This window comes from Apteryx rowi, unplaced genomic scaffold (genome assembly GCF_003343035.1).
Source record: "Apteryx rowi isolate R43461 unplaced genomic scaffold, aptRow1 scaffold_67, whole genome shotgun sequence".
NCBI lineage: Eukaryota > Metazoa > Chordata > Aves > Apterygiformes > Apterygidae > Apteryx > Apteryx rowi.
Window position 1 is genome coordinate 3,067,399 of NW_020450949.1, and position 18,142 is coordinate 3,085,540.

The 18,142-nt window shown below is 36.1% G+C and overlaps 1 protein-coding gene across 7 annotated transcripts in view; it reads left to right on the top strand.

Annotated features, from left to right (window-relative positions):
- Positions 1-18,142, top strand: part of GNB1 (G protein subunit beta 1) — a 55,645-nt gene that overhangs the window by 24,288 nt on the left and 13,215 nt on the right. For 3 of the 7 annotated variants that reach the window (XM_026085514.1, XM_026085509.1, XM_026085510.1), the window contains 6 exons: positions 1,387-1,449; positions 2,852-2,903; positions 9,770-9,877; positions 13,874-13,912; positions 15,719-15,825; positions 17,902-17,965. In XM_026085514.1, the coding sequence (XP_025941299.1) occupies positions 9,821-9,877; positions 13,874-13,912; positions 15,719-15,825; positions 17,902-17,965 (267 nt within the window). In that variant the 5' untranslated portion in view covers positions 1,387-1,449; positions 2,852-2,903; positions 9,770-9,820. Of the gene's footprint in view, positions 1-1,386; positions 1,450-2,851; positions 2,904-9,769; positions 9,878-13,536; positions 13,652-13,873; positions 13,913-15,718; positions 15,826-17,901; positions 17,966-18,142 lie in introns of all 7 variants that reach the window. The other 4 variants (XM_026085512.1, XM_026085511.1, XM_026085515.1 and 1 more) reach the window with 3 other exon arrangements.

Below are 18,142 nucleotides of genomic sequence, written 5' to 3' on the forward strand. Positions count from 1 at the left end.
TTATGCTGGACAGGGTAGGAAGTACTTGAGTATGATTGTTAAACATTTCAGCTGCATTGAGGTGTGGACAGTTTTCTTGAGGCCTCAGTTAGGGTAGTCTACTCCTGATTGAACTCAAATTTTGGCCTTTAGCATCTAGCCAACATATATGTAAAGAAGTCTTAGGAAGGAGTGCAGGCAGGAATTAACATCCAGAGTATTTGTTTTTAAGTCTTATATTGAATCAGTAGATCTTAACACTGGTGAGATATGAAGAGAAATACCTATTCACAGAGATAATGACTTTGGAGAAGGCTAAAATAAATATTTTTATACTTTCTAATAAGTTGCTTAGTTTGAAGGGTATGTTCGGATTTGTTACGATGTTTAAGTAAAATACTTGGAAAGTGGAAGACTTGGAAAAGTGTTTAAAAGTCTTCCCTTTTCTTCCCTCCTTCTCTTTCATTCCCTACTTTCCCCAGCCTCCTGAAGAAAAAATGTAGTTTCTTCTTCAGAAGAGTTGTCTTCTCAGGAAGACTTGTTTCTGTGAATGTTGGAGTTGAGATAGATTTTTAGGGTGGGGTTTTCATAACAGCATAACTACCTCAACATCTTTCAAGAAAAGAGCAGAATATGAGACTGACAGCAGTTAGGGTGAGTGCCTGTGGTAGGGAAACTTTACCTAGAAATGATGATGCTTTTGCCTTCTGAGAGTTACTGTATTGATTATTAGTCCCAACCTGTTGTGCCTTTTTTTTCTTGGAGCAGAAGGCTGCTTGAATTTGGGGACATGGCTTACACCAATTATCTGGAGGGCTGGCTGGCATCCAGGTTCTTTGGTGTAAAGGTTTAACCGCTTGAACAATGCTTGAAGTATTCTGTGGTATTTCTTGTCCTCTTCTGTTTTAGAAACTCCAATTCTTGGTGTTGAGAACCTCAAGCTTTCAGCTAAGCAGGGTTATAAGGGCTCATTAAGACAGTGCTTATGAAGTTGCATATAAGAACTTTCTTCACTGAGCCAGTGCTGCAATGTGGTGAATATGAGCTGGCCTGTAGCTTGTATTGCTTTTACCAGACTATATCTTAACAACAGCAAAAAAAAAGGAAGCTAATGRCAATGCAAGTCTCATTCCTTACGTGGTTTGTCTACTTTTGTTCTTAAACAAGTTCCATCTGTAGTGTAGGATTGAAAATTATCTCAGTGTCAATATTGCTTTCTGCAGGCATCACAGGATGCTTTCAGCATACCCAACTGAAAACTTACCTGATTAAAAACAAACAAACAAACAAAACCCCCCAGAATTAACTTTGTGGAAAACAAGTTTGCTATTATGCTTTCTTACTCTTCTTGCAGGCTGGTTAAAGTAGCTTGTTTTGTTTTGTTTTGTTTTTGTTTCTTTTTTGCAGAAGGCATATGAAATCTGCAACACCTCTCCTGCATTAATGAGAGTGCAGCACAGGACAATAATGGTGTGTGTTTTGGCCTTTGCTATTGTGTATTCTGTGTGCTGTTARTGTTCCAGCATAATGTTACCTGTTCACATTCAGGTAATTCTTTCAGCAAAYAGATTTCGCTGTATCTGCAGCGTAGAGAAATTTTTCTGTCAAGACTTTTGAAAGCTGAGTATAGCTGATCTTTTTTTCAGAACCTAAAATGGTTGTGTCAGGTGTTTGTTTCTTTTGAGGGGTGGAAAGTTTGGCCTATGAGTGTGAGTTACTGTCTTATGTCTGTGTGTGTTGTTCTGGCAATAACAACCAAAACTGCTTACACTGATTTCRTAATCACAGTCCTAAACTGTTCATCTGTAAATGAGCTTGGATGAGGATGACCTATATCCTAAGTAGCTTAACCTCCATATGAGACACTGAAGTGGTTTGTAAATTTTCCAGCTAATAGTGAATCGTACAAACAGAAATACACTTGCATCACATTTAAACATTTCAGTTAAAATCTGTGAAGCTCTAGACTGGCTTTCTGATTTAAGATTACTTTGCTTTACTACATTCTTGCTTTATGCTTAGAATAATCTTCCACAGCAGGCTTGAAGACACCCAAGTGTCCATTTACATTACCCATAGCCCTTGTCTTGCTATATGATAGAGACAGACCAAAGATGTTTTAAACATATAAGCAGTTGTAAATATTTCAAATCTTGAGATGAATTATAATAGTTACTGTGTGCTGTCAAAGAAGCAATGTTCTGAGATTTCCAAGGAGAGATCTTTTCACCTTTCTGTGAAGCCAGTCTGTACATTAAATTATTACCACCCTTCAAATTGAAAGTGTGTGTGGGTTATTTAATCTGTCAGTTTATAATTTTTTCCTTTTTATTTTTAATGATTAGAAGTTGTAAGCCTTCTAGAAGGGAGAATGTTGGGCTCTCCCTTGAGCTCATCACTAAGAGGTTTATGTAACTTCTGTTGATAAATTAGATATCTTGATATTTAGCTGTGCTTAGAAACCAAGCATACCTCAGGAACAATATTGAGAAGAAATTATTTCAAGACTTTGAATATGGAGATCTTTTTGGTGCTTTGTAGCGCTATGAAAATTGCAGTCTTGTATGAGTGGGACAATGTTTTGTTATAATCCTGAACTCTGTAATAGAATGGACTTCTGTACAAATAGGGGAGAACTAATGATCTGAGGATTGCATGAGTTYTATTGAAAAAGAATGTTGAAAACTTCTTGAGCTGAGCATGTCTTTTGGTTATTGCCAAAGCAGTCTCCCTGTTCTTCAAAAAGACCAGCCAGCTTGCTCATTTTAATTAAGAAGCTGTGCTTTGATAGTATTAGACTTTCTGCTAATTTTTTTAAGATATTGACATTATTTCTTAATATATAGACTCATTTTGACTTTTTCCTTTTCAGAATTTACATGTTTGACAGCAGAAGTTGGCTTTCTACAGTAGTGAGAGAAAATGTAAGTAGTAAAATAAAGTAGTTCCTTTCTTCTAGTGCTTGAGAAACTCAGACTATTTTTAAAACGTGGCTGACTTCAGTTTTTAGCTGTTTCTTACTCTGCAGTTCTAAAGTGCCTAATTTCTACTTTAGTGTGTGTATTCTTTTGTTAACAGTAAGGATTTTAAGATGGTCAGGAAACCTGCTAAATAATAGATGTTAGTGCCTGCATGCTTTCAAGAACAGAACTGGCAAACCTGAGGGAGACCATAGATGAAATTGTTTCATCTCAGTGGGGCAGGGGGCTATATTTTAATTAAAATTTTAAAAAGAATATTCTCTCATGGATGAAAAACTCCTGATCAGGCATGTTTGGGAAAAGAAGGCCAAACTTCTTGTGTGCAAAGTGGCTCTTCTCAGAATGTTCTTTTCAATGTTTCAGTATTGTTTACTCAGAACCTAAAAGTGTCAAGTTTATATTCTGTGTAATCATGTTTATATCTAATATTCATGGAACAGTGAAACCTTCATTAACTTCCTGCCTTCATAACTTGGAAATTTTTTGCCTCTTGTGAAGTCCATTAATCTGTGAGGAGTATTACTTTAGTCATGAGTCGTGTAGAAAGTATTTCCTCAGTCAAACTTGTTAACTTTACATTACTAGACATTTCCCTGTTTTTTCGAAAAGCAAGCATCAAATTAATATTTGTATAGCATGTGTTCTTTCATATCGTAAGCCTCTTGTTTTTTCTCTAAACCCGTCTCTTGGGGTATTCTTTAATTACTTATGTTGGTCATCCCTAGACACTTTGTTCTTTTTTCGGAGCTGCAGAAACTGAAACTGAATGCAGTGATCCAGGTGTAGATAAACCATTGACTTGCAYGGTGGCATTATAATATTTTCAGTATTTTGTATCCTATTCCCTATATAACTTTTTGCTCCATTGTAACCAGTGTTGTGTTGAGCCAGTGTCTTTGAGCTACTCAGTATACATCTTCTAGTTTTTCTCTTCCAAATGAAGTTTGTATCACAGCAGCTTGTGTGATTCCATACACTTCTTATGTTGTGTTTCTGTGTACCTTTTCAATGATCTCTAATCTCTAAAGTTCTCTGCACCATTTTTGTGATCACAGTATCTTGAGGTATGTGTACTTCAGGATCAGAAGACACCCCTGAAATTCTTCTTATTTCAGATCATGTAACTTAGAGCATGCACACCGTATTTAGAGCATGCACACTATATTTTCTATTGAATGAGAATCAAATAGGAAACAGTATCTTATCCCATTAAAAAACCCAAACAAACAAAAACCCTGAAAAAGCTCTTCAAAGCCAATATGATGTCCAAACACTGGAATTAGCAGTGGATTGTGTATAATTACTTTGTCATTGAAAACATGCAAGCTGCTGTGCATGTTGCTAATAGGTTTTATAGTATCTGATAGATTAGAACAGCTTCTTTTAATCGGATGACCTGCTATGAGACTGTCTTGTAGGCATAATGTGATCGTGTTATTAAGGCTGTACAGTTTTGGCTTTGTTTTTGCAAATCATCCATGTTGGTATTTGTCTGACTGTTTAGTACGTATTTGAGTGATACATACTAACAGGAAAGGTGTTGTGGGAACAAATATCAGAAAACAGCTTGTTCATATGGAAGAAAGGTGATTTAGTGCACCTTCTTATGAAATGACTACCTGGCTAGTAATCTGACTTAGAAAAATGTAATTTTAAACCAAAGTTACCAAAGCTTGCATCAACAGTGGCTTGATGGGATTACATTAATTGTTGATAGTAATGATGGATAGCAAAAACAAAAAACCTTGTGCCAAACGCAGTTTGGCCATTAAGGGGTAAAAAAATTGTAATTATTTGACCTAATTTAAGCTGTGATGAGAAATCTGGGTTCTTTTCTTTTCATAACTGTAGAGATTATTCACAGAACAGGTGATTTAGTTAGGGGAGGATGGGAGACTACTTTTTTTTCCCTCATACGAGAGGTGTGGGAAAAYGAAATAAAAATGAAGTGTTTAAGCTTTGTCTTATTGCTGTTATGAGGACGTTTTATAGAAGAATCATACTTAGCTAACCAAAGGCTATATGACTGAAAGAATTCTGTTATAATTCAGTATAGGTGAACATCAGTCTACATGTTAAACTGATGGTATTAATGACATCTCAGTTCTAGATTTAAACATTGCACACTGCAGTAGCTTGGACTTCACTGGATTAAATAGCTTTAGTTCTGGAAAGGACCTTAAAGCTGTGGTGGTGAAATGAGTGGATTTGAATTGTTCCTCAGTCCTGTCACTGTTTTCTATGAATTGTGAGCTTTATCTTTAAGTTAAATTTATTGTACTGGAATTCTAAGTATATCTCCTTCTGCAGCAAGTATTTTGACATTTTACAGACTTCACAAAGCTTTCTATTCATTTGTTCAGATTCTTGTGCAGAATTGTTCAATATTTAAGACTGCACACGCGCACACACACACACACACACACATATATATATATAACTTCCCTGTTTCATGCAGCACAGAGAAAAATAAAAAATTATGTTACTTTGAGACAAGGGACATGATAAATCTTTTTGGCATAGTTGATGAATTGTGAAGTTTTATCATATATGGAAATAATTTCAAAATACAGCTGTATTCTTCCACAGAATTGGTAATATAACTCTTTGAAATTGAGAGACAAAAGTTTGTTGTTATTTAACAAGCTATCTGTAGACAGTACTTGGTTTTCCTCTGTGGGAAAACAGGAAACAAAGCAACTCTTTCATGAATAACTTGTAATAGGTGACTAGAGACTTGGGTCATTTGGAGTAGTGAAGAATAGTAAACTACCTTGCAAGTATGCGTATTATTGTCCCTAGCAAGAAGAGAATTATCTGTAACCTATACTTGTCAACAAGATTTGGGGGGAATTAGGCTTAGAGCAGAGAGACTTAAGTACTTCAGCCTATGGAAAGGTCTTGAGCAAGTTCAGCAAAGTGAATGTGTTATTCTTGAGAAGCTTGCCTTAGAGAACACGGTAGCACGTTCAAGGGAAAGTAAGGTAAGCATGAATTTTGCTACTACCTATTTCTTCACACCTATGGTAATAATTTGGAAAAAGAGGGTGCGGAACTTGTATAGTGGCTTTTTGCATGAGGTTAGCTTGATTTAGAAATTTAGTAACTTCTTTCAAAACCACAGAAATAGAATCATCTTCCTTATCAAGCTAACAGTTTCTCCTAGACACCTTGTTCTTCTAGCATGCAGTTAAATGTCCTTAGAACATACCAAGAAACAAATAAGTATGTCCCTTCAATTGTGGCTCATTTCTAACTAACCTAGGTCATTACTGAAGTTTCTGCTTGTTGTTTTTGTGACTGTAGTATGAAAAATCTGTATAAAAATTCTCCATGTATGGAGAGTGAGAATAGGTTAAAATATATTTTTCCATACAGTTCCCTAACCTTACCTGTTGTTGTTGCTCTTTTAAATAAATAAATAAATAAATATTTTTTTTAATGCTGAGTACTAGTGAGGTCCGAGTACAGAGTAGCCAGAAAGTCTGGTGGAGGATAAAGCTTTTTTTTCCCCCTTGTGGGTCTCATGTTATTGGCCTAAATATAACTGTATAAGACTTGATGTAAAAGGACTAGAGGAATGGCCAAGTTGGTTGGTTGGTTGATCTATAAATTTTAGTCTGCTTCAAAGAACTCCTGTATTTTGATGCCCTTGGCTTTATTAGGATTTTCATTTCCTGAGTGCTAGCACGTTCAGTCATGTTGGTAGGAGTTGGATCTTCCTGTTAATATTTAAACAATAAAAAGGCCTGCAAAGGGAATGGGGATATCTGGTTTAAACAATTTCTATTGATGCTGTGTCACAAGTCAAATTTAGAGTTTGGAGTTGCTTGGAATGCATAAGGGCTAACTTTTAACTTTAAATGTAAAAGTGTATTTACCTTTATGGTAAGATCTTGTTGATATGGATATTACAGTTTGGAAAGACATTAAGGTTTTGACACATTCAGCTGCTAATTGCCATGCAGCAAATACTGAAACATGAGCCATAGCAAGCAACTGAAAGTCAAGATCCATAGACACTGCTTTAACAATGCTAGTTGACAAGTTCCTTGAACTCTTTGCTGCCTGTAATAATGGAGACAATATCTTGCATGTATGTGTAGAGGTTTCTGTAGTGTTGGTAAAGTACTTTATTCAATGAAAGGAAGTCTTCCTTAAAACACTAGTGAGTGACTGTCTTTTGTGGTGGAGTGCTCAAATAAAGCATTTTAAGAGCTTAGCTGCACAGTAGATAAAGCAGGTGTGTACACACACACGCACACACCCCTCCTGTATATACTACTCCCTGCAAGATGAAGGAATGCATTTATGAAATGACAGTGAGTATATACAAACAATCCAGAGTGATACTACTAGGTTCAGTTTCTGTGAGGTGAACTTTCTCAGTATGACTTTTTTCCTAGGCTTAGTTTTCATTTCCTTAGACCTCTTTCTATTCCATACAAGTAAGTTTTTTGTTTCATTTAGATGAAAGAATTGTGTTGCGTRGTGCACAAATTCTGGCAGAAATAAATTGGCATCATTATGTTATAGGAGGACGTATTTACTTTGACTGCCATTAGATTATTCACCCTATAGTATTTTAAAATAAAGCTGCAGGTAAATTTTTGGTTTAGTTACTCAAAACTCTGCAGCTGGAGTTCTCTGTCCTAAATCTTTATCTTGATCCTGTCATTCAGTTGCTGTGACCTTGAACAGAACACTTAGGTTTTGGATCATAGTTTCTTTCTCTGAAATAAAAATGACACCACCTTTAAATTCTTTGTACTCTGTCTGGAGAGGCTGGTGTTTGCTTAGTGGAAATTGGGCTATATAGTAACTTAGCTTAATAACTTGGCAGAAATAGAATGAGAAGTCAAAAAACTGTAGGATCTCAAAACTCGATTCAGTATATTTTAAAGAATAGACTCTAGAGTTTGTCAGTCCCTTTAGGACGGGAGTAGTGCATACTTCTTCACAATACGTGGCTGAGCTATACAGAAACTGTAGATGGTGATGACCTCATGCTAAAAACTGGAGGGAGACCCAGCTGTAGAGTATTCTGTGTTAAATGCAGACTGAACAAAAGATCTTGAGAAACAAAAGAATATTCAAAAGAAAACAAGGTGGTTATAGGATAATAAAACACTCTTGACAGGTTTTGTCTTAACTGGATTTTGCACTAAGCTGCACAACCAGTCTTAAAGAGGCTTAAAGATGACCCTGAACCAGAAGAGAGAAAGAGACCTAGTTTTGCTATAAAACAAAGGGCTTTGAAGTTGTGTGAATGGAATTTTTGTGATAGAAACTTAAATAAAATTCCGTCTCTAAAATACTTAGTTTCAGTAGAGTGTAAACTTGTAAATGATGATATGAAGAGCTTTTTAGCGTTAAGTTCCTTTAGGTTCTTGGTTTGGAGTACTTTCTGCTACTTAGAGAGCGCTGAGAAAAGTGTGGTTATGGGACAGCACTACTTGGGGAGCATTAAGGCCCAAATAATTCTTTTCTTTCTTTAGACAGTGATGTTTGCTCTCCTTGCTTAATTTGCCTTCCCAATATGTTTTGTTACTGTGATTGGCTAAAAATTTGGCAATTATCCTTATCTTTCCTCTTGGGAAGAGCTTTAGAAAAAACAAAACCCCTCAGGTTTGCAAAGATAAATAAACTGATTAAATCCCAACAGAATAGTATGCATTCACATTATTTAGTAGTAAAAGAACAGTTCTGGCTAGTAAAATATTCTCAAAAATGCACTACTTTATAAATTGTAGGTACTCTATGTAACAAATACCTTGTTTTGCAGCAAAAGACAAACTTTATTATTGTGTCTCTTCAGCATCTTATATTGGTAATGAGCATGCAGAGTTTTTAAAACAAAGTTTAGGTACAGCTGAGTTCTTGGTTTAGAACACTGGTGAAAATGCTAATAGAACCTTTCTGGAACAGAAGCTTTTAAAGATAAACTGTATGCTTAATAGAAAATTCATATATGCTTATACTGGAAAACAGTCATAATTGGGAATAGTTGAGGCAGTTCAGTGATTTTTTTTTTATTTATTTATTTTTTAATTCAGGCTCTATCTTGTTGGCTACAAAGTGCAGCAGCCAGARGGTTGTATATTAAGAGTAATTAGGGGAGTACTGATGCTAGGAAAATGAGGTGCTGGGAGGAAAATGGCTCCTTCCCTCAACATTCAAAAAATACTACTTTTATTTTGACATGTTAAAATCCATTATGAGAAATATTAGGGAGACGCTTCAATAATTAGCAAGGTAGAATGATGTTTGTGAATGATTTCCTCTCCAGATATCAGAGCAACATTTCTCATAATTGCTTTATTTGAGATACGTTCATACAATTTTTAAATAATTTTGCAATTGCTTGTGTCAGTCTATAAATACTTATAGTGCTTATTCTTTCATGGGGGGTTCCTTATTCTATTCTTAAAACCTAAAGAACATTTCTAGCTTCTGTGTTTGGCATTAGTATTATCTGCTGGAAAAGTTTGCTGTTCATGGAAGTTTATACAAAACTGAATCAGAAAGATGGGGGGGAGGGGTAAGGAGGAAAGGAATAAGTCCAAATCGTTTTCTATTTATTGTGGCTGGAAGGGGTGGAGAGGGGGGAACCAAGCACATTTGAAGTATGGTAATACCTTATTCTGAGGGGATTTCAGAGATACTGTGATCTACTTCAGTGTTTGGAAAACAGTCACTGCGCGTGTGTGTGTGTGCGCGCGCACATGCTGTTTGAGCTAGCTGAAGCGACAGTTTGTTTTTAATTTCAAGCTATGACTCCTACTAATTCTCATTATTATTTGTTTCAGATTTCTGGTCCTCTCAGAGGTGGCAGTGAAGCGCAACTTTAGCACGGGAAAATGAGTGAGCTTGACCAGTTACGCCAGGAGGCTGAGCAACTGAAAAACCAAATCAGGGTATGTATTAGTGGGTCATAAAGTCATCATACAGATGAATGGATATTTGTGTATCTTGAGAAGAACAGAGATGGACAGAAATGATTTATAAGTTAATGTTTTCATAGTGCATTGCAGAGGTAATGTCATGGGTCTTTAGAAAGTGCAGGCACATGTAGCTGCTGTTGGTAATTACTTTTTGGTTCTTAATATTGCTTAGAAAGTAATAGCTACACAAATAAATACACAAAATGGCTTCCTGAGCATAATTAAAGGCTTACACAAGCTCTATCTGTAGGCTCTCTTGTGAAATAGCAGTATTAAGGTGTAGATTATAGCAGTATACTACATCCTTCTGAATTTATGATGTCTGCTCATTTTATATATACTGAGTAAAAGAAGAAGAGTGAAAGCAGTCTGTTTAAAGAAACAATGTTGTCCAAATGACACATGTTTTAGATTTAATTTAAAAAATGTTTTATGAAACTTGATGTGAATTAGAATATTATCAGTGTTTTATTTCATTCTGGAGGGGAACATAATGCATACAGAACAAAATTTATGATCCATTTTACAAAATTAATTAAATGACTATAAATGAGTTTAATGTAGACCAACCCCAAATCTTTACTGATGGGGAGATTCAGGAGAGACTTTGCTTGGTGTCTCATGCTTCTCTAGAAAGGATGTCAAGGACAGAATTAAGTTTAATCAAGTTGAAACTGCCTCTTAGTTCTTTCTTACTCATCCTGATCTCTCTGTGTGCATCTAATGCCCTTTTCTTTAGAGATCTTAGCAGCTTGTTCTTTCAGGTGACTTGATGGTAAAAATACTATTACTGAAAGAAAGAAAAATCCTCTTTAGAAAATGAAACATTAAAAACTATTGGTTGTTTTTGTGCATCATGGTTTGACATCTTCAAGATACGCTCTGTGAAACTGGACAGAGGATTTTAATTAGTAGTCTCTGTCTATGGGTTATGTTTGGTATGCTTTTTGATCCCCTCTTGCATATTCATTCCTTCTGTCAGTCTTCCTATTTGCTAGTAGTCTTTCTGTTGCATGGACCTGGGAAGAGGCACTCCAGAGGGACAGAGTTTTTTCTCCTACTGTCCTTATCCTTGAAGAAGCAATCTCTAATCTCAGAGCTGACAAAACTTAAATAAAATAATTTCCTGCCTCAGATTGAGGTTATAATGCTTGTCCTCCTTGTTTCATCTCTTCGTCTCGAGACTCGTTCATGAATTTCAGTTTATGGGAAGTGTATGTATGCACATGTGTGTGTTTTTTTTCTTCATTGATAGCTGGACAGCTAGCTCGGAGGAAGTGCATAAACTTACTGCAGGGCTTGAGTCTCTCTCATACCAAATGCTACCAGTCTCTTACTCCACAGAATGAAATATCTGTGTGCTGTAGTGGCGTTCTTACAAATCTAGGTATTTGTGCTTCTCATAACAACAAACTGATTAGGGACAGAGCTTGCAGTCAACTGGGGTAGTCCAAGAGTAAGTGAAATCCCTTTTTCTCTCAGACAAGCTTCTTAATGACTCCCTCCTCTGCCCCCCCCCCAAAAAAAAAAAAAAAAGTTCCAAGGTGGGGTAGTAGTTGTCAGAAGCTAGCTGGCATGTCTAATTTGGTTCAGATTTTGCCAAAGATTCTCTGCTACTACTTGTACATGATGAGACCATACAGTGCTTGTTCAGTCCATCCTGAATCAGCGTTGGCTTTATTGTATGGCTGTGTAGTTGCTCAAAGGGCAGTTGTATGTTTAATGTGTGAATGGAATCTGGAACCTCAGTGCATTCTTGCCAAGATTCATGAGGCTTTGATTTGAACCTAATTTAGAATGGGTCATAAACCACCGTATCAAGGTGGTTCTTTTCTGTTCTTTGAAATTTCCCCTAGCAGTGAAAATGAGACACCTTTTCTTTCCTTTCCTGTCACATTCCACGAGGAGAATATGGTACTGACTCTTACATGGCTTCAGAATCTTCTTGTCCCTTACAGGTATGAGTCTCCACATCTTAAGAAATTATGATGTTAAAACTGAGGTTATCTCTGCAGTCCCTGTTGATAGGGAAGACCAGCTATGATGATGTTCACCATGAATTACTTCAATCTATACAGTTGTATATTGGCCAGTAAAGATTGGAGATTAGCTTAAACTAACAAATCTATGTACTGGCTTTCTTTCTATAATTTTATTTATGTCCCAGGGCCTTCAGATGCACTAACAACCTAGAAAAAAGAGAATAGAGTGTGTTACTGCATGAAAACAAGCAAGTGTGCTGTGATTATAGGGTAGCTTTTAGGCCAGAATGAGCATAAACTAATTTATTAGTACGACAGTTTGCTTAGCTGCTTTTAGTTTTATTTAATGGTGTCCTCAAGTGACTAAGAACAGAACGCTGTTTTCATCTTTAAAGCTAAACACTGTTACAAGAACTTACATATACACAAATACACATGTGCGTGCACACACAGACATGCGATGTGTAGGTATGTGCCTTTGAACAAAGTTCAGGCAGATAAATAACCTATTCAGATTATCTCATAAATTTCTTGTAAATGCCCGTGGTTTTACAGTTAAGAAACTTGCCCAGTTTATTTTCCCTACTCCTATCATAGGGCAATTCTCTGAAGCTGATATTCCTAGGTGGAAAAAGTCTGCTAAGTCTTAACAGTAGGCCTCAGTGTCTCCTTTAGGAAGCTATTCTACCCAGTAGTTCTTGCTGCAAAAATGAAGATGGTTAGCTTATGTTTTCCTTTTCTTAGATGCGTTATTTGTTCTCCCTTTTACAGTACAGACTTTTCTCTTGTATTTTCATAGTTTTCAGATGTTAGCTTGATTTTTTTTTTCTTTGCAGTTGCATATACTTGTCTCTAATAATAATTTCACCTGTATCAGTCCATGTTCACTTTTTGTCAAATTCTTCCTTATTTATAAATATTTCTGATAAAGGGATATGCGAACAGCTGGAAACCAGATGCAATTGCACCAGATCCATATAGGAAGAAAAAACTTTCACTGTTGCTGAACAGAAAATCCAGATTTTTTTCTACCTTTCCTTTTAATAGCTCTTTTGATACCATCCATAAGAAAAAAGATTTCTCTAGTTGTATAATTTGTGTATTGTTAAGTATCTCTTGACTACTTTTAGGTAGTAAATGAAAACATTATTCTTACTGGTATTCTCTGAAACTGTTTTTAGTTATCTAGAATTGAAAGTGAAAATTCTCATGTGATGACTAAAATAACTGAGTCCCTTTGAGCCGATTTTGTCCATGCAAAGTACTATTGTAGGACAGTTTGCAAATTCTCCGTCATTAGTATACATAACTAGCTTGATAAATTAACATGTCTTCCTGGCTTCATTATTTTAAGTCTCTTCTGAACATAATAAATGTTGCCTTGAATTTTTTTGTCAGGTATTAGACCTGATGACAAGAAAACTTGGGTTATAATTAAACTTTAGTAAAGCAAACTTCTAAGCCACATATATGTGTAACTTACTGAGGATTGCTTCCAGTCTTTGTTGGCAAAGCTTTATAGGATTGTAGGATAATTCTGGTTGGAAGGGACCTCTGGAAGTCATTTAGTGCAACCTCCTGCTCAAAATAGGGTCAGCTGTGAGGTCAGACCAGGTTATTCTGTGACTTATATATTTGGGCCTTGAAAAGCTTTCAGGGATGAAGACTGCATGGCCTCTCTGGGCAAGCTATTCTACTGCTTGACTGCCTTCATGGTGAAAGTGATGTTATCTTTATCCTAAAAGAAGAAGAAGAAAACTTCAAAGTGAGTGCTAGGCGTGTTTTGACAGCAGTCTCTTTTCTTTATGTTCGTGTTCCAGTAATGGTGGGTCCTCCCTGGATGACAAGCAAAATGCTCTCTTAAATCTTGTTTTGATGGGACTTGATTAACTTGACAAAATGAAATTTGAGGATAAATAGATGCACAGAACCCCTCTTGATTTCTCTAATTTTGTTTTGGTTTTGTTTTTTGTTGTTGTCATTGCAGGATGCTAGGAAAGCATGTGCGGATGCCACCCTGGCTCAGGTAAGTTTTCATTAGAGGTTAACCTGAATTACAAAATGTCTTTTTTTTTTTTTTTTTCCCCCTTTAGAAGAAGGTATAAAAAATGTCTTTCATTCAAATTAGTCTTTCTCTTCCTTCCCCCCCTCCAATCAATTTTTTTTCTTTGCCTTTGGGTGGTAAACACTTCCTCTGTAAATATGTATGTTGATTGTTTGCCCAGTTTCTGAGAGCAGTAGCCTTGAACAGTACTTTGATAGGTGACTTGCAGCATATCTCTGCTGCTGAGTGGAAAATAATGCAGGGGAGCCTCAAAATTCTGCTATGGATATGTTGGTAGTACAGTCACACTACTGTGACAGTCTGAGCTATAAGACCTGCTGAGGTTAACCTGCTTATTAATTTCAACATGGTGCTGCACTGATGTCTGAACTGCTTTTCAACCTGAGATTTCTGCATGTTGCTCTACTGTCCCATTTGATCCTATTGGCTTGGACCTTAATCACTGTTAAGTGGGCGGAAGGGGGAATCTTGTGCCCTGCAGTGCATCTCATGAAGTAGACATGGTTTGTTTTTTTTCTAGAAACTTGGGAAGAATTCAGGCTGAAACAGACTTACTGCACTGGCAAAGGTGGCTAGCCTTTGCTTATTTTCTAGATACATTGTGAATCAGAGTCTACTCTTGTCACATATTTCAATCCCTCTGCTTTAATGTTGACTAATAATCCTCTGCATCTGGTTTAAGTTTGTTGGTACAGAAGTGATTGATGTCGGATTATTCATTTAAAATGTCACTAAAACATCAAGTAAAAAAAGTAATATCAACATTTCTTTGAGCATAAATACCTTGCAATCTCATCTTGTATGAGGCACAATGTGTCAGATATGTTAGTTTAATTAATAAGCATTTCCCAGGGTGAAAGTATGCAAAAAGGCATCTGTTATTAATATAAGATGTGCACCATGGGAGAGTTTTTCTGTCTAGGAAACATTCTTATCTGTTCATTTGAGTCCTGAGCTGTGTGCATAGTTTTTGAAAAAAAGCAGAGATCTTTGCTCAAATGCGCTTGCTAAATAATTATGTAACAGGAAGACAGGAGACGTATGCAGATATTAACCATAAAATTAAGTTACAAACTCTTGAATTTGTTGTGATGTGTACTCATTATATTACTGTGTTACTGGAAAYGTGTTTTTTAAAACAGTACTTCTCTCCAGGCTGGAGGAATTATTTACATTAAACTTAACAGTATAATGACAGCTAAACTGATGACTTCCTCACTTCGCTATTCACATATTCCACAGTCTACTTTTTATCTTCCAAAAGTTAAATAAAACATGAATACTATGAATGTAATAATCCTGTGCTTGGAAGAATTTATATTTGACAGTGAATTATTCATTCATCCTTTAAAAATGGCAGCATGTCTGAAGCCTGATATATCTCCCCGTGCTATCCGCTTCTGTTGGGGAAAAATCCCCCACCAAACTGTTAAGTCTATCATATATATATTTAGGAGTAGAGAACTCTGATCAGAGGTCTGAATTCCCAGAGGTCTAAGAAGATATGACCTAAGCAAAGTCATATCTGAGAGTCTCTATAAAGGTGATAGGCTGCATCTAGAGAAGAATTCTTCATTTGTTAAGTAAACAAGTCTGCATAAAATAATTTTTGATTATGTCAATTTTTTTTAACTGCATATTCAAAATATGGGGCTTATTCTTTCTTTGATCTGCATTGGAATGCTTGCGTAAATGTAATTGTGTTTAATGTGTTACTTTGGGAACTATGGAGTGAAAATTTAGTGTATAACACCATTCTCACTTCAGATTACAGCCAACATTGACCCAGTGGGGAGAATTCAAATGCGCACTAGAAGAACACTCCGGGGACACTTGGCTAAAATTTACGCAATGCACTGGGGGACTGATTCCAGGTGAGTGCTAATGATGCAAAGTTGATAATTTGGCTTCACTGTTCTTTGGTAAGTTGAATACCTGGAACTGTCTTCCTGTTCCCATCGTTCCTATAACCAGAAAAAAAAAAAATCCATGACCAGAAAAAAAAAAAAATCCCCCAAAACACATTTATGTTTTACTTAGTGATGGTTACAGTCTAACTGAAGTCCTCCTTTTTAGGTGAAGGCTGGAGTTGAAAGCAGCCTTTTTCCACTGTAAGTGGGAACTTAAAATTGAAGCAATCACCCCTGCTTGCTTAAGTTTAATAACAAAGTACTATTCTGGTACCAAGAGAACTCAGCAACACTTAATGTCACTTTCACCCTGCTAACCTCAATGTTTTTGGCATTGGAATGTATGTTTGGTATCAAAATACCAGTCCCTTCTACTTGCTTGAAAAAAATATAGTTGTGGTACCATAGGAGTTCTGAGGAAATGTAGAGATAGAGTAGACCTTTGTATCTGTTGCATTTTTCCCCTTAAATGCTTCCTACTATTCACTGATGTTGACTGTCTATAGTGAAACTAAATGCTACCACTGTCAGCTACTTTCATTTTTTTCTCCTTATTTTTCTTCCTCTCTCCTTCCTTCTATCTTCTTTTTTTTGTTTGGTTTTTTTGCTGTTTTTTTTTTTTTGTTCTTTTCTTGGCACACTAATGTTGGGAAATTTTCAAACTTCAGTTAATAGAATATGTTGCTGCTTCATTGCAGGAACATATGGAATGTTTTCTGGGTTTTGTTTGCTTTTTTTGCCCATAGGAATTTGTAAGTTACAACTAGACTCTTTCTACTTTATAGAGATTTGTCAAAGGAAGCTTGATGTCACTAAAATTATCTTATCAAATTTGCGTAAACAAGTTTTACTATTTGAAAAGAATGTGTGAACTCTTGTGTGCATGTATAGATTAAATACACTAAAGCAAAATAGCCAAGTGCTTACAAACAAGACAATATGCAGCATGAAGATGGAAAATATGTCATGATGTGTAGTACTTCCAATTTCTGAATTGCTTAGCACTTTTTCAGAAAGGCACAATTGTTACATAGCTTAAGCTTTGTAGCATTTTACACCTTAGCTTTCTATTCCTGTGATAGAAAGTAATGTCTCCTGGGTGTGTAGACTTCATTGCTTTAGGCTTCTCTTTGGCATATAGCTTAAAGATGGCGATTCAGTCTCTTGTCTGGCAGAGGTGTATCAAGGTAGCTCTAAAATGTGATGTAGAGCAAGAAAAAAAATTAACACAAACAGACCGGAGCACTTCACTGACCGCACTGTGGTGTTCAGCTTGGAAAAGGTCAGACAGATGTACTAAATTAATACTGATAAAATATTGCACTATTTTATCCAAAATTACTTGGAGAGGGTGGAGATTGAATAGATGTTTGATTTCAGTATGCTGATCTATCTTTAAACGTTACACAATCAGGTAAGAGAGTTGTGAACAATGAGGTGCATCATGGTTCAAAGACAATTGCAGGGTGGGGAGTAAGGAAGTTGTTTTAGAGTAAAATTATTTCTGAAGCTACACCTTCCATTAGTAACATCTTTGCACACTGCATTTCACTTTTATTTCATTTCAATGAAATGGAATTTCATTGTATTTCAATGCTGACGTACATTCAGGGTTTTTGAAAGCTTAGAATTTAAATTCCAGTTGTAAAAATAAGAAAAGGGAAAACATGTTGATACATAGATTCCCAAACTCAGTGAATCTGAAGCTTCTGTGTAGAACAGTGAAGTACTGGTTACATGCAGATTTTCTGCTTTAGTTTTCAAGGTTGAGATGCTTTTTGCATGGCTGCAGGTTTTTCTGAGGTTGGAATGTGTGGACATGCAGATGCCACCTTGCACATTTTCATAATATTTAGCATGTGAAATTGAGTGCTTGCAAAATTATTTTTATAGTGCTAATAATTTAGACTGGCTAATGATGCACTGTTCTGAAATGGTTTGCAAATACCTTAGCTTTAATAGTGAAGACAAATGTCAACAGAAAGATGCTTCTTCCTGTTTTTCTGCAGTGACTGTATTTACCTGCTCTTTCCTGTCTAGGCTTCTAGTTAGTGCCTCCCAGGATGGCAAACTTATAATTTGGGACAGCTATACTACAAATAAGGTAAGATTATCTGACATGTTCCTATATTATTATAATTCCATTGTAAATACAAAGAAAGGAAATACTACCTATTGTGATTTTGGCTATATTACTTTTATAGTCATAAGCCTAAATTTTTGACATCTCTAGAACAGTGAAGCTTGCATATAAGGAACTCCATCAGAGTCCTAAGTGCCT